Here is a 22,351-nt window from a genome sequence, read left to right on the forward strand (position 1 = left end):
TAATTTTTTTTGGGGGGGAAACTTTATTTTTTCAACTTTTTCCTTTTAACTTAATTTTTTGTCCCACTTTGGGAGTCTAATCCCTTTACAATGCATGCCAATATTTCAGTTCTGAATTGACCTGCGGTTTGCGGTGATCGCCCGACAAGGGACCGTCCCCCTCACATTTAGCCAAGGTGCCTGCTCAATGATTTGAGCAGGCACCTTGTTCCGATCACCGCCCCGTCCGAGTGGCGGTTGATTGGAAATACATAGGACGTACCCGTGCGCCCTGTGGTCCTTAAGGAACCGGGAAATCAGGGGTACCGGTACGCCCTATGTACAAAACAGGTTAATACATCTGGAATGACAATGCAAGCAAAGAGAAAAAATGCTAAAGAAACCAAATAACAGATCCAGCAATGTTTAATTCATTTGACCATTTTCTGGGATAGACAAATGAACAAGGTACATAGTATATGTGAGTTTAATACCTCAGAGATATGCTACTGTTTCTAATAGAAATTAAACCCTGCTATAAAGAAGTAACTTTCTGTATGAGCAGAATGCAAACTAGCTATTGCTTGGATGAAGGATACAGTTGCATAACATTATCACAAATTATCAATACCCCTAACTTGGCAATATACTACTGGCTTCACATTTACATGGGTACAATGTCACAGTTGTTCAAACGTTCTTGAATAAGGCATTCATCAATTCATAATTACTGTCTTGTCTGTGACCCAAGACATTTTATCATATGTCTGAAATAACCCATAGCAACCAGCCAGATTCTGGACACCGTAATTAGAGGGGTTGTCCAGGGTAAACAATATCAAAAGGCCTGAGTGCAATAACAAAATACAATAAAATAAGTAATACCCATCCTCGCTGATCCCCTGACACTCGTTTTAAACATTCACCAGGACCCTGCTGATCTTTGGTTCCTGATCCTCTACTGACACACAGGAAAAGCCTCTCAGCCAATCACTAGCCGCAATGGTGACCCACCTCAGGCAGTGATTGGCTGAGCAGGCATTTCATGCATGTCAATGCAGACCAGGAAGCAGATACCGGCGGGAACCCATGTCAGAATGAAGGTGAGGGAAAAGGGGGTGTCTGATGGGGGAGAGTATTGCTTTTATTTTTTTTTTTAACCAACTCTGAGGCCTTTCCGTTATTTTTTACCCCTTGGAAAACTCCTTTTAATTGGAAATCTAAATGTAAACTAGGGATCACAATATAATTGTGATACACCATTTCTATGTGTCCCCCCACATTACAGTCTTCCCTTAAATCTCGGAACAGTATCATATAGGGGAAACATTATTGTTCTTATCCTGGCAAGCTGTACCATAACCCATACTGTGAATTACCAAATAAATAGGAGTAGATAACAGTACTAAGCAACAACGATGGCAGTAATTTCAATTCTCCGTGCACAACCAGGCATAGAAAGATTCAATAGATGACACACATAAGCAATTACATAAAGGCATATAAACATAATACACAACATTGTTCTTCAAAATAGTATAAAACTGATCGGATATGCATAGTTTTAAGAACAGGCCTAGATATAAAATAGCGACTGCCTATGTTTGATGACAACTGACTGACCTTGACCATTGCAAGCCACATTTGTTACTATATACATTATCAATACACCATCAATACACCGCAGGTAAATCCTGTAAACTTGTATCATCAGAACACACAAGATGATGTATAGACATCCATGGAAGCAGCATTTTGCAGCAGTATTATTGTCAGGTTCTGGCTTCTCCTTTGCTTTTGTTTAATGTTAACAGCATTGGGATTTACTTTCTGCTGGCATGGTTTCCTGATCAAGCTGAACACTGCCGATGTCATTTTCTTCTGCAGGAAAGTTCTTGAAATTTGCAAGTATGTTGTCAACCAAGCATCGAGCGGCTGTGTCGATGTTAATATTATCCTGAAACAAAATGTACAATTAAGTCCTCCTATATTTGTATGGATTTCCAACAATGATAGTCTACAATGGAAAGTAAGGGAGGAAGTTCCAATCATCAGTAACTGTAAATTGTCTAAATGGTGGGCAGATAATGAATGGATTCAGAATTTGGTGAAATAAATCTGACAAATTATGAAATGGCAACAATAAAGGCCTTTCTGAAGTCAAAACCAAAACCCTACGCACTACTTCTCCTTACTGCTGCAGTAAACTAGTCATACACATTTGCTATATGTGACCATCTATTTTTTCTGGGGGTCTCTCGACTCTTAGGCCCCTTTCACACGAGCGAGTTTTCCACGCGGGTGCAATGCGTGGCGTGAATGCATAGCTCCCGCACTGAATCCTGACCTATTTATTTCAATGGGTCTGTGTACATGAGCATTTTTTTTCTAACATCAGTTCTGCGTTGCGTGAAAAACACAGCATGTTCTATATTCTGCGTTTTTTTCACCCAGCTCTGGCCCCCATAGAAGTGAATGGGGCTTTCAGTGAAAAACGCATTGCATCCGCAAGCAAGTGCGATGCAATGCTTTTTTCACTAATGGTTGCTAGGGATATTTGTTTTTAAAACCTTCAGTTTTTAATCACGCGGGTGATAGGAAGGGATCAGAAGAGAGAACTGACAGTTCTCATGTTTATGGCCGGCTTTGGCCAGAATGCCCCCAACTGGGCATCAACTTACTGCTGTAAATAGATGTTGGGTAGAGCTTATTGCTCAACCAAACAGAACATTTAAAGATAAGAAAACCTCTACGTTTGAGATAGGCTCATTGGAGCTAAAAACATGGCATTGGTGAAGGAGTTTGTTAACTGGAGTGCTGCCTTAACTTCTATTTATCTGCTGTGGCGGACCCTGGACCTGGTTCTGTAAGGCTTGCACCTTTTTATCCTTAAGTGCAGTGTTTCTGACTTCCTTGAAACCTCTATGCAGATGTTGAGCCTACTGTACCCTTGATTAGAGCAACACTGATGTGCAGAAGAACCTGCTTGACTTCTCTTTTTGCCCAAGACTGGACAATTTAAGCTTCCCTCAAAGCACAGTGATGGGAAGTGTGGGTCCTGGCGGAGCTTCACCTTGGCACAAAAGCAAATATACACAGCAAGTGGCATTAGGAGAGGGTGGGTGGCTAACAAATGTCTACCTGTGTAAGGTATCTTTGACTTGGTCTGTTTGCTCATGCAATTAATTCAAAAAATATATTATACTACCGTAGATGGGCATAATAGGACTGTGGCGAAACCAACCTCGCCACTGGGTTTTGGAGAGGCCTGTTTACCAGCCTCTTGCCCTACGACTATGGCCCCGGGACATATTACCCTTCAAGAACAGTGTAACAGAACTATGCCGCATGTCTGGGCTGTTAATAGGACCGAACGCGGTCAGCGGTGTATCCTAAAGATTCTGTGGAACTAAAATCGGATGCGCAAATACAACGAACACGCGCTGACCCTTACCTTCTCCATACGGAACTTTCCAGCTCCAGAGACTAACTCCCGTTCGAAGATGGGACTTAGTCTTTTTCCTGCATGAAATTGACACGATCCGGCACAGCCCAAATCTATGGAACTGTTTCGGGCAGGGAAATTGTGCTTGCGGTCGGTCATAAAGGACTTCCACTTAACTTTTGATCTGCTGGAGGGATTTCTGTGATTTTTGGAAGTGGTTATATTTGGATGTTTGCCGAGGTTTTAAATATGTACATTTTTATGGAGATGAATGTAGGGTTTTGAAAGTTATAGGAGTATGTTTACAAAACTATTTTTACTGTCTGTGATGTTATGTAATTCATAATTATATCACAGACAGAAAGGGAGGATTTTGTGTGTTTGGGTGGGGATTCCTGTCCGTTGTTCCAGCATGTGTATTGGCGATTTCCCTTTGTCCTGAGAGATAATTGGGATGACTCCCCGTGTTGTCTCCAGGACAGAGAGGAAGAAACCATGATGCATTGTGGGGATGTGTTGTAATATATTGATTGGTTGTATTTCAAAACCCTGTGGGCAGTACTATGTTTTTGGTTTGTGAATAAAAGAGGCTGTACGTGAAGTACAGTGAGTTCCTGTTTTAACCCTCAAAGTGAAGTGTCGTCTCATTCTTGGGGGGAGGATTTATGGTATGCTGTTCCAGTTTGACTGCTAGGATCGTAAACCTATTCGTATGGTTTCCTATTCCACTGTTTACAGCATTCATATATTTGAAGAGGATTTATCTGCGTCTTCAGTTCGGTGATGGAGACCTCAGGAAAACGCTAGGAGCATAGTCAACGGAGGTACCCAGTTGGGGTGCCAGGTGACCCGTTACAAGGACAAATGCCTCTGCTTCGAGTAACATTTTGGTGTGCTCTCATGCTCAGTTTTAATCTTATTGTGTATATCTAATAAATTCATGACCACGGATAAACCTGCTGATAGTAGGAGAACAGTTCTGGATCTGCGTGGTTTGCCACATTCCCGAGGTGACCAGTATATAAGAGTAGATTTTTTTTTTCTGTTGATCTTAAATATACTGGCCGTGACTCCTCTCCCCTCTTCTGGGGCTCTTGAGATTTTTTTTCATCTAGAAACGAGGGTATTTTAAATGTATAGGTAATAGCAAAAAAATGTAAAAAAAAAAAAAAAAAAAAGTTTATGTTTTAGTGGTTGACCAGGTATTGAGTGATTTGGTAGATTCCTAATGTGCTATATACTTCGTAGCCAGGCACTATCAATACAGGGTTAATCTAGAAGGAATTCCTAACATATTTATACGCCAGCTTTCTTCCAAATCCACACAGAAAACAAAAAGGCATATAATGTCATCAAATCAATTATTCTCTATGCATATTCCTCAAACTATAATTGTTTAGTCATCTTCACTGTGCAAATATTTAGAAGGTGTCATTCAATTATTCTGTCAGCGTTAAATTCCCTTCCCTACTCATGATTTCTATTTATATTTTACATCAAATCTAGTTGAATCTGCTTCTTGTAGGCAGTTTAAATGGGTTTTCAGGGACGTAAATATTGATGACCTAGTACCAGGATAGATCATCAATACCAGATCAGTGCTGTCCGCTTCCAGCACTCCTGCTGATCTGCTGTTGACGGGGCTGTGGCCTTTCTCTGGCTTGTCACACTATGTTTAGGCTTGTTTGTTTTGGTTGCAGCAAACTTCTTCCAGCACCAGCTACCATCCAGCAAAACGCTTTTTTTTAGGCTAGTTTCACACTAGCTTTGCAGATCTATAGCATGTTGGGTTTTTGTATGGCGAATCCCAGCGTATTTTGCCCTGTAGGTGGCGAGATCTCCGCTGATCCCTTATAGTCAGTTGGGGCTGGAGGGGCACGTGATAACATCTGGCTAGGGTCGGATCCAGAGAGCTCCAGCAGGCTGTTTCTCTGCTGGAACAGCCTGACGGAGAGCTGTAGCGCATATGTGAAAGAAGGTCTATTGTCACATTATCCTTCTGCAACTCCGACTGGATTGAGGCTGCAATACAAGATACAGCCAGTACACAATGTCTGTTATACAATAAAGAGGCTGTAGCGCTTACACATGGCCCATTCAAACTGCTAACTTGAGCAGAGGCAGATTAATGGGGGTTCGACTTTCTGACCCCTCACTGATCCAAAAAAGATGACCTAGTTCTAAAGATTTAGGCCCAAAGCCCTGAGAAACCCTGTTAAAGGAAACGGTCATGTTGAATATGGGTGTTTTGAGCTGCAACATGTTATAGAGCAGGAGGAGTGGAGCAGATTAATATATAGGTTTTGTGTGAAAAGTAAAATAGTATTTTATACATTTAAATTTCTGCTCATTCTGGATTTTGGGGTCAAGAAGGCGTCCTATCAGTGATTGACAGCCATGACTGTGTATACAGAGATAGCGGGTCAGAGTCACCGATAGGACCACCTCCTGGACTTCAAAGCCCAGAATGAGCAGGAATCTAAACGTTTAAAATACAAGTTTTAGGCTACTTTCACACTGAAGAGCGTTTTTGCTGGATCCGGCAGGGTCCAGAAAAACGCTTCGTTACTGATCATACAACCATCTGCATTCATTACGAACGGATCCGGTTTGTATTATCTTTAACATTGCCAAGACGGATCCGTCATTTACTCCCCTTGAAAGTCAATGGGGACGGATCCGTTTTCTATTGTGGCAGAGACTTGCATAGGGGGTAATGTCGGGATCAGTCTTGCTTCGCATCCGAGGACGTAAAGCAAAATACTAAATGTTGCGGTTTTGCTCTCGCGGTCTGGGAACGCAACTAAACGGAACGGAATGCATTTTGAGCATTCCATTCGGTTAGGTTCTGTCCCCATTCACAATGAATAGGGACAAAACTGAGAGCGTGTTTTTTCCGGTATTGAGCCCCTATGATGGAACTCAAAACCCGAAAACTTAAACGCTAGTGTGAAAGTACCCTTACTGAAATCTTTTCCCACAAAAACTATGGTGTATGTCAGTCATCTACGTCACCACCTCCTGGCTTTATAAAGCTCAACCACCATAGTCAACATAACAGGCTCCCTTAAAATCTCCACAAGTTGTAACTACACACTTTTTTTTTTTATAAAATAGTTGCTACATTTCTACCACATTATGATAAGTTTTAAAAATTTTATATATAATTTATATATATATATATATATATATTTATATATATATATATAAATAAAAGTCTATAGCTATTGTAAATGCTATTGAGGCAATGAAGACTAAAGGTCATGTAGCTGCTGTTGAGATTCATGGCAAATTTACTTTACTTACCTGAAACTCCATATTTTTGAAGCATCACATCACTTTTTTTGGACACATGGAAAAGACGATCATTCTGGTACAAACTGCCTATATCAAGCTATTGCTTCATAAATAAAAGCCTAATTTTCCTTGAGGGTAATGAGGATCTATGGCTGAGTTCACATGACGGCTAAATATTACGTTGTTCTGCTCCATTAGAGTAGCAGAACAACATTAAAAACAGAAGAAGTTCCGTATAGGGCACATAACTGACCCGAACTGAGCTGAACAGAATCTATTAACTACAATGGAGTCCATTTAGTTTCCGTTCAAGATCCTGTTTTTTTACGGAATCTGCAATGAATTCCCCGAATGGAACTTCCAACTCAGAGGTGAACTCGCCCTTAGCTGTTCATGGGAGTAAAAATCTAACCACCAATGACAAATTTAAAGTAAATAACCTCCTAGTGCTGTGCAAAGTATTTATCGAACAAAATACCGTATTCCATTTCTAGATGATAAAATCACTTACCTTTGCAGAGGTTTCAAACCATGCAACAAAACCATTTTCTTTACAGAAGTGGTCCATCTGAGAGGGGCTCTGCATGCTGTTCTCCCTCTTTTTGATCACATTTATTGCCAAGAAGAAATAGCAGGTATGGGACCACCACCAGGAAGGTGAACTTTGCTATCCAGGTCAGATTTCCACTTAGTGATGGCTTCAAACGTGGAACCTCTTGCACATCGAAAACCACAAACGCACCCACTGCCTCTTTGTAGTAGACTCTTGTCATGTTCCCAAACCTCTCTTGTCCTATAAACAAAACAGAAATGACAGAAATTGTTACTACTTCAAAGATTGTACAATACTCCATCTTTAGTCTGATCTCTTTGATGAAACATATCTACGTACATAGCTTTAGGAAGGCAAAATTCATTTCCCTAGAAATTGGTTTACCCTTTATAACCCACTGGGATATACTGGGGTTTTATAAGGTCCGATTAGGTTCAAATGCTGGTGGAGAAGAGTCCTGACTTCTCCTGTTAAACTTTAATTTGCTATTCTTTACCGGGCAGGATGGCTTTACTATGGCCGGGTTTGGGGCCCCTAAACCCCAGCTGCATAGTAGCAATGCTGGATGGATGTGTGCCCCAAAACCAGGTGATATGTTACCTTTAACATAATGGATCAAGCTGGATTCCATACTTTCAGGAGCATGAGTGACCTAATCTAAACTGCAATCTGTCTTTTTGTGGCTACAAACAGGACAATAGTTGATTATATATATTAGGGATGTCCCGATACCGATACCAGTATCGGGACCGATACCGGGCATTTGCACAAGTACATGTACTCGTGCAAATGTCCCCGATACCACTGCCGATACCTGTGCGCCGCTTCTATGTGTCTGCCCCTGCATCTCCCACAGCTAACAGCTTCACAGGCAGTAGCAGGCAGTGTAATTGGAGCCTAGAGTGGAAGCTAGCTCCGCCCCGCCCCTCCCTCCAACCAATCAGAGACTCACAGCACAGGGAGCGTAGTGCAGAGACTCAGAGAATCGTCTGACAGTTTATTAGTTAAAAGAATCCAATGAGTCACAGACCGTGTCATCGAGTCCCTGCCAGGCTCCCTGCTCTGCGGCTCCCTGTAAGTCCGTCCAGGGGAAGGGGCATTATTAGCATAGCATGTAGTGGAGCTGGGTGTGTACAGGGTGCATGTAGCAGAGCAGGAAGTCTGGTAGGGACTCGGTGACACAGTCTCTGACTCATTCGATTCGTTTTAACTAATAAACTCTCAGACGATTCTCTGAGTCCCTGCAATAACTATAATTACATCACAGTCTGCTCCACTGCATTCACTGCCAGCAGAGCTGTGTTTGCCAGAGCGAGTCCCTCTAAAAGTGATAGTGTCTGTCTTCTTGGCCCTGGTCCTTCCCTTCCTGCCTGCAAGCTGCACATTGATCTCTAAAAGGCAGGCATTAGGGCAAGAAGAAATATTACATTACTGTATGATGGCCACAAGACTATTATACTGAGGAGGGGGCTTCAAAAATTGTTGTCCTGTCTCCTTACAGTAGCGTCTCCTTGTGGCCATCATACAGTATAACGTCTCCTTGTGGCCGCCCCATACAGTATAACGTCTCCTTGTGGCCGCCCCCCATACAGTATAAACACTCCTTGTGGCTGCCCCCATACAGTATAACATCTCCTGTGGCTGCCCCCCATACAGTATAACATCTCCTTGTGGCTGCCCCCATACAGTATAACGTCTCCTTGTGGCTGCCCCCATACAGTGTAATGTCTCCTTGTGGCCCGCCCCCCCATACAGTATTAACGTCTCCTTGTGGCTGCCCCATACAGTATAAACGTCTCTTGTGCTGCCCCCATACAGTATAACGTCTCCTGTGGCTGCCCCCATACAGTATAACGTCTCCTGGCTGCCCCATACAGTATAACGTCTCCTTGTGGCTGCCCCCATACAGGTATAACGTCTCCTTGTGGCTGCCCCCATACAGTATAAACGTCTCCTTGTGGCTGCCCCCATACAGTATAACGTCTCCTTGTGGCTGCCCCCATACAGTATAACGTCTCCTTGTGGCTGCCCCCATACAGTATAACGTCTCCTTGTGGCTGCCCCATACAGTATAACGTCTCCTTGTGGCTGCCCATACAGTATAACGTCTCCATGTGGCTGCCACATACAGTATAACGTCTCCTTGTGGCTGCCCCCATACAGTATAACGTCTCCCTTGTGGCTGCCCCCATACAGTATACGTCTCTTGTGGCTGCCCCCCATTCAGTGTAATGTCTCCTTGGAATGTTATAGTTCTGTTTTTGGGCCTTTTGGTTGGTCAGTAAATACATGTGTGTGTATTTTATTGTTAAAATTAGTATCGGTAATTGGTATCGGGTGAGTACTTAAATAAAAGTATCGGTACTCGGTACTCAGTCTTAAAAAAAATGGTATCGGGACATATAATATAAAAAGAAAAAGATGGCAGCACCCGTCACAGAAAAAAGGGAATGGAGGGTGCAAAAAGCCCAATGTGGATAAAAGCCAATCCAATAATGCAAACGTAGAAAAAGTGCAGCACTCCAATAAATAAAATAGCAAAAAACTTTATTTACCCATAAGGCTGTAGCTACGTTTCGGCTCTAAGACAGGAGCCTTCCTCATATATATATTATATATATATATATATATATATATATATATATATATATATATATATATATATATTATATATATATATATATATATATATATACACATACATACACACATACACATACATACATACATACATACATACATACACACACACAAACTAGCAGTGGCCCATCTTTAATATAAATAAAGCGGTGGAGGGAAAAAAAAAAACATTTAGACAAATACACATGAAGCAGTTCTAAACTTCAGTGTAAAATCACATCACAAAGGCCAGTGAAAGACACTGAAAGAGTCAGTTAAAAAAATTTTTTTTTTAGCCCTTGCTGTTTTTTTTTTTTATGAAACCACTGTATGTTTGATCATGTTTGTATATGTCTCTTCTATACTTCAAGGAACACAGTTCAAGAACATTTGCTAGAGAATTTTTTTCCCCCCACAAAAAATAAAACCATAACAATGATTGCAGTGTTCCTCTGCCCAGCCCATCCAGCTTGGTATAACTTTATCCCCAACAGGCTAAATGTTACAATAAACAATATAACAATTACAGTTCTTCAGATAAAAAGGTTCAGTATCACTTTTAGCTCCTCTTTGTACTTTTTCCCATATCCAAGGCATCCTTTCTATGAACTGGCTCCCAAAACTGAATGGTACCAACTCTTTGTAAAGTGATAATATTGAATCTCTGTCCCACGAGATTATACCTTGCTTATTACATGATAATATATGAACCAGTCCTAGAGAAGGTCTAAAAATTATGAACAGGTGCATGGACATAACTCAGTTGAGCTGTTTAAAGAATTTTGGGAGTAATCCATCTGAACCGCAAAGCTTGCTCACATTTACATTATTCAAATTAAAGGATTGGTCCATATCTACTAGTGTTGACCGAATCAAAGTTAGCAAAGTAGAATTCGATCTGAATGTCTGAATCAATTTTTCCTGAGATTGCAGTAAAAAAAATAAACAAAAAAACCCCTCAAACATACCTCATGATTTGGATTGAGGAGAGTCCGTTGCAGCCATCCTGACTGAAGAAAACGCGCACGCTCATGTGCGCCGTCACATCTTCACGTGCGAGAACTGCCGCGTTTTCTTCCATCAAGATGGCTGGACAGCCTCTCCTCGATCATATGGGATGAGGTGAATGTATATATCTTTTTTGTATTAACCCTTGATAGGCGGAATAAAACAGATAGTGATCAGCATTGAACAAAGCATCTGAGGGGTTAAATGACAGGGGTGGCACAATCGCTGTTCCCAGTCATTGCGCCCGATCTATACAATGGAATGTAATCCGTTATGAAGTAATTTATAATGAATCGAATGGTCTTGTCGAAGTTCGAAGCAAATTTTTGAAAACTTTGCTCATCTCTAATATCTACAATACAGTCAGCTGATTTACTTGATTAACTGATGCACTTACAGTACTGGCAACGCCTACATCAGCTGCTGCTTTTGTATATACAACAAAAAGTGGGCATACAGCTAAGGACAAGAAAAGGATGTTGAAATACAAATCTGAGGGCTCAATTTTGGTATTTGAAAATGACAGTTCTAAATAAAACTGGTTAAATGACATTGGCTAAAATAAAAATAAGACAGGTGACCAATGTCATTTAACCAGTTTTTATTAGCACTGTCATTTTCAAATGCCAAAATTGAGCCCTCAGATTTGTATTTTTTTCAACGTCCTTTTCTTGGTCCTTAGCTGTATGCCACGTGGGGCTTACTTTTTGTTGTCTATACTTACTACCTGTAGGAACACATGTTGGACTGGTTGTAATAGACTGCAGAGGAGTGTCCTGTGCAGTATCGAGCAGCATGGCACAGGCAGGGTGCAGGCGGCAGCACACTGGAGCAAGGGGCAAAGATGACTGTATAGCAATTATTTGACTCCAAACTACATAAAATAACAAATAATGAACAAATTCTAAAAATTACAACTGTGGTGCTAGTTCTGTATGTCTTTTATACCCCAGGAAGGCAAATAAAAGGGACACACAAAAAGGTGCAACATAAAGGTGCAACCATCTGCTTACGGATTATATATATATATATATATATATATATATATATATATATTTTATTTTTTTTCAAATCACTATGCATATGTCCTTATCTGGCTCTTATTATTTGTGTTGACTGTTTACGGAAGGATCACATTTTGTGTTTAATTTCCAGCACAGTACTGTCTTTCTATGAAACAATCCAGTATATCTAATATATAAAGCTGAGTGTACGAGTGTGATGCATGTCCGCTAGAGGAATCTGCACCGTCACATTTACAATCACGAAATTTGGCACACAGGTACATCAGGTGCCCGGGAAGGTTTTAGACAAGTCTCAGCTCTCTAGGACATACCGTTCCTGAGATATTCCAAAAAATGCATTAGCCAATAGAAGCTTGGTCACATGACCCTTCTCAGCCAATAGAAGCTCGCAGGCCGTTTAGCCTCCACATACACAGTTTTTACCCCACATTTCCATAACAAACCCAGCCATTTTTCTTCACTGTTGTAGGAGAGCTTTAAAGGAATCTGGTTACCTGGATAATTGCTATTGAAGAAAAGGCCATGGCCTAATAGCACTTTGTACCTTATTTCAAGATGTGCCTTTGTTCCAGCAATAGATGTTTTTATCCTCTGAAAATCCAGTTATTTGGTATGCAAATGAGCCAGTAAGGTGCCCAGAGGGGCGTCACTCTTGCAGGAAGGAGCCCAGACACACCGCCTGCCACAATGTGTCCACCCTCAAAACACGAACTTAAGACCCCGACAGGGATGGATAAAAATGAAGTTAAAAATTAATTTCAGTCAGCTGCAGGGGTGGGAGGGACGGTGACTTTCTTCCTGCAGATCACACTCAGACAGCACAGTGCTGCTGTCCTGAGAGTAAGCTGTTCAAAGGAACATCCTTGTCTGAAAAGCCGGACTGTCCGGCCTAAAACTGGACCTCTGGGCACCCTAGGGGGCAGGCTGGCTGTGGAGGTCACAGTTAAGGGGATGGTCCGCCATGGAGGTCAGTGTTAAGGGGCAGATTGCTGTAAAGTCCACTGTCAAGGGGCGGGCCCCTGTGGAGGTCACTGTCAAGGGGGTGGTGAGTTGTGAAACTCACTGTTAAAGGGGAAGACTGCTGTAAAGTTAAGGGGGTGAGCTGCTGTGGAGGTTCAATTTTAATGGACCTTCAGCTAATATTACATATTTATCAAAAGCTGCATGGCCAAAATACATAAAATAGATAAATACTAACAAATTGAACATCTAAGGCTACTTTCACACTAGCGTTCGGAGCGGATCCGTCTGATGTTTCATCAGACGGATCCGCTCCGATAATGCAGACGTTTGCATCCGTTCAGAACGGATCCGTCTGCATTATTACTTAGAAAATTTTCTAAGTCTGAAAGTAGCCTGAGCGGATCCGTTCCCCATTGACTTTCAATGTAATGGGGAACAGATCCGCTTGAAGATTGAGCCATATAGTGTCAGCTTCAAGCGGATCCGTCCCCATTTACTTCCATTATAAGTCTGGACGGATCCGCTCGCCTCCGCACGGTCAGGCGGACACCCGAACGCTGCAAGCAGCGTTCAGGTGTCCGCTCACTGAGCGGAGGCGGAGGCTGAGCGCTGGCAGGCGGATGCATTCTCAGTGGGATCCGCCTCCACTGAGAATGCATTAGGGCTGGACGGCTGCGTTCAGGACCGCTCGTGAGCCCCTTCAAAAACGGGAGCGCACACCCGAACGCTAGTGTGAAAGTAGCCTTAGGCCTTTTTCACACGGGGCGTTGCGGAAAAATGTCCGGGTGCGTTGCGGAACACCGCTCGATTTTCCGCGCGAGTGCAAAACCTTGTAAAGCGTTTTGCACTCGCGTGAGAAAAATCGCGCGTGTTTGGTACCCCAAACCCGAACTTCTTCACAGAAGTTCGGGCTTGGGATCGGTGTTCTGTAAATAGTATTATTTTCCTTATAACATGGTTATAAGGGAAAATAATAGCATTCTGAATACAGAATGCTAAGTAAAACAGGGCTGGAGGGGGTTAAAAAAAAAAAAAAAATCATTTAACTCACCTTAATCCCACTTGCTCGCGATGCCGGGCATCTCCGTCTGACTCTTTTACTGTCTAGGACCTGTGGAGAGCATTAACTATAGGTTTAAGGACCTGGGATGACGTCACTCTGGTCATCACATGGTACGTCACATGATCTTTTACCATGGTGAATCACCATGGTAAAAGATCATGTGACGTACCATGTGATGACCAGAGTGAAGTCATCCCAGGTCCTTAAACTATAGTTAATGCTCTCCACAGGTCCTAGACAGTAAAGAGTCAGACGGAGATGCCGGGCTACGCGAGCAAGTGGATTAAGGTGAGTTAAATGACTCTATATTTTTTTTTAACCCCTCCAGCCCTGTTTTACTATGCATTCTGTATTCAGAATGCTATTATTTTCCCTTATAACCATGTTATAAGGAAAATAATAAGGTTCGGGTCTCCATCCCCGATCGTCTCCTAGCAACCGTCGCGTGAAAATCGCACCGCATACCCTCCGCACTTGCTTGCGGATGCTTGCGATTTTCACGCAACCCCATTCATTTCTATGGGGGCCTGCGTTACGTGAAAAACGCACAAAGAGGAGCATGCTGCGATTTTCACGCAACGCAAAAGTGTTGCGTGAAAATCACCGCTCGTGTGCACAGCCCCATAGAAATGAATGGGTCAGTATTCAGTGCGGGTGCAATGCGTTCACCTCCCGCATCGCATCGCGCGGAATACTCGCTCGTGTGAAAGGGGCCTAAGACTGACAGAAAAGGATATATGATATATGAGCATACTAGACACTGGGAAATTGAAGAGGACAGATGGATCAAACAGTATGTGTGGAAACTTATACTTTTCTACAACTATTAACACATTTGCTTTGCTAGGTGTCAGGTTACTTTATCTACCAGCAGATCTGCTGTCTGGATCAATTTAGAGATCACAGAATACACAATACTATGTAGATTCTGTGTTGTCTCCCCTGTACATCCCTGGATCTGGGCATACATCACCACTCAACAATATTCATAAACCTACAATAGTCACATCACACATCATGGCTGACCATTTTACCAGCATCTCCCTTAAAGACAGTTTAATAAATGTAATTAAGCTATGCATGTCAACTGACATCATAAAAATGGCAGCATATTACAAATCGTTATCAGCATTATATGAACTTTACGTAAGTGCAAACACATTTGATGGGCTGATTTTGCTGCCTATTTGTAGGGTTTTTCTCAGAACAGATCACATGCTTGGATAAGCTCAACTCTCAGTCCATAGGATCAAATCCCTTACAAACCATGTGCAGGTCACGAGGTGCCTATATATTGAGAATATACAAGCTGCAAATCAGTAGCATACCTAATAATGCTTCACAATAAAGCTAATTATTACTGTAGCCATGATATTCCTCTTTGGTTGAAAGAGTCTTGGCACATCCCACATCAATAAAAAAATGAGTGGGCAACAGCGGCAAGGAATTTGATTCCCTGATGCCAGCCCATCCCCATTAGGCCTGATGCACACAACTGTATGTATTTTGCGGTCCCGCAAAAACGGATATGCAAAAAATAAGGATGATGTTCGTGTGCACTCTGTATTTTGCGGAATGAAACAGCTGGCCCCTTATAGAACAGTACTATCCTTGTCCGTAATGCGGACCAATAATAGGACAATCCTTTGCAAGCATCCGGTTGGCCGTGGCAGCCCGATGGTTGAGAAAAGGGAGCCCCCTCCCACTATTAACCCCATGGATGCCGCTGCGTCTAAGAGTCATAGCAGAGTGTCAGCATACACTTTCCTGAGCCGCCGCCATCACATTCAGCAGGACCGCAACAGGGGGGGGGGGAAGGGGCTCGAGAGGGGGCAGTGTTAATACCAGGGGGTCAGAACGTGCAGAGCACAGCCGGCAAAGTTAAAAGCAGGGGGCACAGATGGGCAACTGGCGCTGATAGGGCAGAGGACATAGATTGGTGGCAAAGACCAGCTAATGCCCGATCTCAGGCTCTGATCGCAGAGTGCAGATAAGAGCCTGAAACCGGCATTTTTACACTGCTGCGCTCCAATTGGTAGTCTGCATACACTCCGATTGGTCCCTTGCCGGCATTACTGGACTCTGCACTGTTCCTGACATCGGCAGTGCAGGGGCAGAAGCTTTTCAGGCTTGGATTAAAGGAGCTGCCATGACATCTATACACAAGCTAGCCTGCACGGGGCATGTGTATTTAGCACGTATATAGCCGTATGGGGTTTAGAATGCTATTATTTTCCCTTATAACAATGTTAGAAGGTAAAAATAATACAGTGAAATTACTTTAATGGGGTCCGGGGTTGCTCATCCCAATTTACTATCATATCCTAGCAACCAGGCCCTGAAAAAAAAAAAAATCGCATCGCATCCGCACTTGCTTGCGGATACTATGCGATTTTCACGCAGCCCCATTCATTCAATGGGGCCTGCGTTGCTTGAAAAACGCGGAATATAGAATCTGCTGCGATTTTCACCGCAATGCACAAGTGCTGCCTGAAAAACAAGGCTCATGTACACAGCCCCATTGAAACGAATGGGTCAGGATTCAGTGCGGGTGCAATTGGTTCACGTTCTCGCATTGCACCCGCGCGGAATACTCGCCCGTGTGAAAGGGCCCTAAGGGTTTCTATGGGGACAAGTGATCGTTGTAGTGATTGCTTGTCCCCATACAGCGGAGGCGATTTTCATATGTGAATGCAGCCCTCCTCTCTCTGCTGAGAATCAGGCAATTATCAGGAATGTAGGTTCACTTCCACTAATTTGTTGATCCAGCTGTGCGTAAAAAAATATTAAATCCTTTGAAGGGTTCTCCGGAAAGATTTAAAATAGACACCAGCAACCTGTCTAGAATGTGAGCAGGACTGGTGGCCCCACTTGCAGAGTTGCCCAGGGGGTGGGGCATCACTAACACAATACACTCTGGCACTTGGGATATACTACATATTGGTTAGTTTTCCTGTCAGGCTGCTCAGTCACGATGGTATATCATAGGAGGATAACATTATCACCATCTATTGTAGAGCAGAGTAGTAAGGCCTTGCCCTTCATCAGCAACCAGTCCTGCTCATGTACTAGGACAGGTTTCTGTCAGCACTTTTAACCCCCTAACTGTTTTGCCCCTGTTCAGCTCCAGCAGTGGGAAAATTAGCTAACTAGAGGGGGAGGGGCTGCTTTGAGATGCTGCTATCTCCTGAATGGTAGCAGCCAGGAACAATGCAACTGGTCGATTTGAAAGCCGGCATTCCAAGCTTTCAGACAATATCAGCAATATGTTCAGTACAGGGGAAGATATTACTGTTAGAAATCAGCATTACTGTGAATGCAGCTGAAAGTGAAAACAGGTTTTACCCGCGATTATTCCCGACTCCCCATATGCACAGTCATCGGGTGGTTGCTGGCACCATTACACAGGCCAATTATCAGGAATGATGTTTATGTAAACACTCATCCCAGATAATCTGCCCGAATATCAGTCCATGTACAAGGACCTATAGGTACTGTACGCTGCCATATATTACCTCCATGTCGTGTTGTACTATGGAGGACACAAAAAAAAAAAAAAAAAAACAACAAAAACAAAAAACCTTCCGTAGGTTCAGCATGAAATCAAAGTTGAGCTTCATACATGTCCCAAATGCACCATATTTCGTCTTGGAAGAACTTGGAGGCTGTAAGAAGCGATAATAGGGTGTGTGCACAAAGTCTTTCCATGTAAAAGCTACACATTTTAATATTTTTTCCATGTTGAAGAAAAGAAAAGTGGCAAATCTAGGGTGCAATAAAAAAACTAAAAAAAAAACTAGTAGTGTGAATGAGTGCAAAGCATAAATAGGAGTTCAACTGGTGATATGCAGTCACCTGTAAAATCAATTCATCCTTTAATTTACAGAATTCATAGTTTCCTTCACTGCCTTTTTTTTATCAAGAAGTTCAAATTTCATTATTTAACGCTGTGTGAATGTTTAAGCGAGAAGGCAGCAACATGACACCACCCTGGGAGATGCAGTATTATCTACAGCTATATAGTTTACAGGGAGACCGGATTATTTGCAAGATGCCACTATATTACACCAATGCAAGTCTCTTAAAAATGCAAAAAGCCTAGTATGTAGAGAGCTATGGCAACTCCTACCTCCCTTCCTCCACCCACACTTTAAATCCTGGTCAAATTGCCAGAATAGACATTTGGGACATTTATGGAAAGATATATTCTGTGGAATGGAAAGAAATACTCTCAGAAAGCAGAGGCAGACAAGAATTCTGGCCATCGAGGTGGCAAAACAGGCCCCAGACATAGCGTCTACATTGGCAGCCATGGTTTAGGCCTCCCTAACACACCTTTAGGAGTCATAGGCTAGTGGAGGTGGAACAATGAGTGTCTGATGTTGAACACATTTTAACCAGAACTACCTGATAGATACAAGATCTCTTCAAAAATACATATTACTTACTGGTGGGGCGTATTGAGAAATTAGAACAGATCCTAGACGAACAACCTATGGCGGACACACCCAAGGCACTGGGCCTCCAAAAGACCAGAAGGCTAAAAGGAGGATATAGGGTCGGACCAAGTGAAATATCTTTATTACAACAAAAAGAGGATATCGTACAGTCGAGGCCACCAGGAGACGCAGAGCCTTTTGAAGATATGCTCCACGCTATACTGTTGGCACTCAATGTAGCTCCGGTGAGCACTAAAGCTTCCTCAAAACAGGCTGAACAGGTGAATTGGTGAACCTCCCACTTTCGCGTTATGGCAGGCTTCATCTACTCAAAATGATGTGTGCAGAGGCTGCTGTATCCAGTGCAAAGAATATTTTAATGGCCCTAACCCTTAGGGGGAATTTATCATTAGGGGAAAATTTGAAGTCAGTTTTGCTTAAGCCTGCGTTGTACTTTATGCCACAATTTTCAAATGTCTCATGTTACTTGATAAATTTGTCTTATCCTTAAACCTAACACTTTTGTCTAGAGAAGCTGCTCCAGTTTTCCTACTCCACCCTCCTCCTAGAGTGAAATTGCGAGTTTGGAAAAAAAATAGTCACAATGATAAATCTGCTAACCACACCCACCCTGTAGTAAGTGGTGTAAAAATGCAAAAAGTCGCTAAAATTTGTGCAAGCGAGTGCCAAAAAGTTGCAAAATTTTGCACAATCACTTAAATTTTGCACAAATGAGTGAAAAACATTGCAAAACTTCTATTTTTGTGGCTTTTTGACGCCAGAATTCTGGCGTTCGGTATGGGCCTTACTGTATAAAACTGAAACTAGGGAGCAGTTAATATCCACATATGCTCTTACTCCTAGCCAGAATATCAAATTTTCCCAGATCAAGCACTCAATATTGGGCTACTGGTTATTGTCAAGAGGCAGAGGTAAAGAAGTTAGAAAAATTATTTTCTATCTGGAAAAACTTTGAAAATAACCAGTAGATCTAGGGCTGCAGTAAACGATTATTTTAGTAATCGAGTATTCTATCGATTATTTTTTACGATTAATCGAGTAATCTAATAAGAAAAAATTAATACTGTTTTCCTTTATAAAAACTCAGACGCCCTGCCATTAGCCCCCAACACCCTTTGTTCCCCACTGTGCGATCAGCCCAAGTGCATCAGCAGCTCTGCCCCCTTGTGCCATCAGCAGCTCTGCCCCCTTGTGCCATCAGCAGCTCTGCCCCCTTGTGCCATCAGCTCTGCCCCATTAGCTCTGCCCCCATTGTGCCATCAGCTCTGCCCCCATTGTGCCATCAGCTCTGCCCCATCAGCTCTGCCCCCATTGTGCCATCAGCTCTGCCCCCATTGTGCCATCAGCTCTGCCCCCATTGTGCCATCAGCTCTGCCCCCATTGTGCCATCAGCTCTGCCCCCATTGTGCCATCAGCTCTGCCCCCATTGTGCCATCAGCTCTGCCCCCATTGTGCCATCAGCTCTGCCCCCATTGTGCCATCAGCTCTGCCCCCATTGTGCCATCAGCTCTGCCCCCATTGTGCCATCAGCTCTGCCCCCATTGTGCCATCAGCTCTGCCCCCATTGTGCCATCAGCTCTGCCCCCATTGTGCCATCAGCTCTGCCCCCATTGTGCCATCAGCTCTGCCTTCATTGTGCCATCAGCTCTGCCTTCATTGTGCCATCAGCTCTGCCCCCATTGTGCCATCAGCTCTGCCCCCATTGTGCCATCAGCTCTGCCCCCATTGTGCCATCAGCTCTGCCCCCATTGTGCCATCAGCTCTGCCCCCATTGTGCCATCAGCTCTGCCCCCATTGTGCCATCAGCTCTGCCCCCATTGTGCCATCAGCTCTGCCCCCCATTGGTGCCATCAGCTCTGCCCCCATTGTGCCATCAGCTCTGCCCCCATTGTGCCATCAGCTCTGCCCCCATTGTGCCATCAGCTCTGCCCCATTGTGCCATCAGCTCTGCCCCCATTGTGCCATCAGCTCTGCCCCCATTGTGCCATCAGCTCTGCCCCCATTGTGCCATCAGCTCTGCCCCCATTGTGCCATCAGCTCTGTTGCCATGCTCCTCCTGACACCCGTAGTGCACAGCGTCACTGGTTTCTATGACGCTGTGCACTCCAGGCGCCTGGCCCTTAGTTGCGCCCCCACCCCCTCGGTGTCATCCACTTACCTTTCCAGCAGGGGCGCTGCCGACACTCCATCGTTCTGCGCTGCCTCTGCTCCTGACGTCACACAGTGCGTCGGGTCACGGCGTCGCGTACGTCAGGAGGTCAGAGCAGCGCGGGACCATGGACGTACTGTGGAGTGTCCGGAGGGCGCCTGCTGGAAAGGTAAGTATTCCAAGCGCCGCAGGAGACCACGGAGCGGGAGTAATAGCAAGCGCTTCACTCCGATCCGTGGTCACATGACACAAATGAATCTTCGATGCAAAAAATTTGCATCGAGGATCCCACGCTCTCTCTCTTTTGCTATTGGGGGAAAGGGGAAGGTATGAATACAGTAAAGAGGGTGAGGTAATCTGCCCCTTTCTTCCTCTCTGTTTGCTAGCTAAATGTGTCAGACAACAGTGGCTACAGAAATCCGTTCAGATGACGCAAATGGTGATCAAGCAGTTGGAGACTTCTCCACACTGAATGGTTGGAGACAGAGGGGGAAAGAGAAAAGAATGTCTCGTTTGTTAACAAAATGGAGGGTACTCATTCTCCTATTGTTCAGATGAAGAAAATTACCCAACTAATATAGCTCCTTTTACATTTAGCTGAGTGGTATTGGGATTTTTAAAGGGGACCTTGGATTGTCTGGGGAGGGGTGGCTTTGCTTAAATCCAGTGACAGCTGAACGGTCGATTGCAGGGAATAGTAGTCTAAGGCTAGTCTACACGACGACATTTGTCGCGCGACATTTTGTTGCACCAATGTCGCGCAACAATTTTTATAATGGCAGTCTATGGTGTCGCACTGCCAACAAGCAACATGCTGCGACCACAACAGTCGCAGAAAATCCATCGAGATGGATTTTTCTGCGACTGTTGCGTCGCAGTATGTCGCATGTTGCAGTGCGACACCATAGACTGCCATTATAAAATTGTCGCGCGACATTGGTGCAACAAAATGTTGCGACTTATTGTCGCGCGACAAATGTCGTCGTGTAGACCTAGCCTAATACTTTCGTAGAGGTTGATGGGTTCAGTCGCTTACTCGTACATTATAGGCTGCTCTATAAATATATTTAGATAGATAGCTAAAGGGTGGCCCACGAAAAAGTAGACCGCTTCCAATATCTCCAAATCAAACTGCCAAAATAGTAAATCTGTCTTAGTTGTCCATAGAAACCAATAAGAGCTCAGCTTTCATTTTTTTTACAGACCAGAAAATTGGCGTTTGGTGCACAGTGTCAGGAACACTACTAGTGGGCCCATTTTTCTTCAAATCAACTGAATACTGCAATTTATCTGGACATCTTTGAACAGTTTAACAACCAACTTACACCCGAAGGAAAAAACGTCCTGCTTTTTCCAACAAGACAGGGCAACATGCCACACCTCAAAGAACTCACTGACACAGGTTCATGACACATCCAAGTTAGGTCAAGAACATAAGAATATAAGAACCTTATAAAACGACTGAGATTTACAACAAGGAAAACGGCTACAACAAAAACGCTCAACACATCTTTGCTTCATTAAAGGGGTTGTCCGGGATTGGGGACATTGGTGTAATAGTACTAGAGTGACATACATATTACCATACCGACAATGCATGTCCTACCTTTGCCACATATTTCTGAAGCCCCATTTTCATATAGGAAATTCTTGGCCAAAAGTTTTTATACTCCGTGACGTACCGGATCTCTTGCAGGCGAGCTGAAGCCCTCTTTCCGGCTGCTCAGGGAGCCCGGTGACGTCACCGGCACTGATGGGCGGGCTTTAGCGCTGCTCCAGCCATTAAAACT

At 43.5% G+C, this 22,351-nt stretch overlaps 1 protein-coding gene across 1 annotated transcript in view; it reads right to left on the bottom strand.

Annotated features, from left to right (window-relative positions):
* Nucleotides 1-334: 334 nt before the first annotated feature.
* The window catches only part of RAB32 (RAB32, member RAS oncogene family), a 73,444-nt gene continuing 51,427 nt past the window's right edge, over nt 335-22,351 (bottom strand). Inside the window, 5 exon segments of the mRNA XM_040429506.1 lie at nt 335-1,936; nt 7,233-7,322; nt 7,324-7,347; nt 7,349-7,440; nt 7,443-7,514. Of these exon segments, the coding sequence (XP_040285440.1) occupies nt 1,787-1,936; nt 7,233-7,322; nt 7,324-7,347; nt 7,349-7,440; nt 7,443-7,514 (428 nt within the window). The 3' untranslated portion in view covers nt 335-1,786.

Source organism: Bufo bufo, chromosome 4, assembly GCF_905171765.1.
Source record: "Bufo bufo chromosome 4, aBufBuf1.1, whole genome shotgun sequence".
NCBI lineage: Eukaryota > Metazoa > Chordata > Amphibia > Anura > Bufonidae > Bufo > Bufo bufo.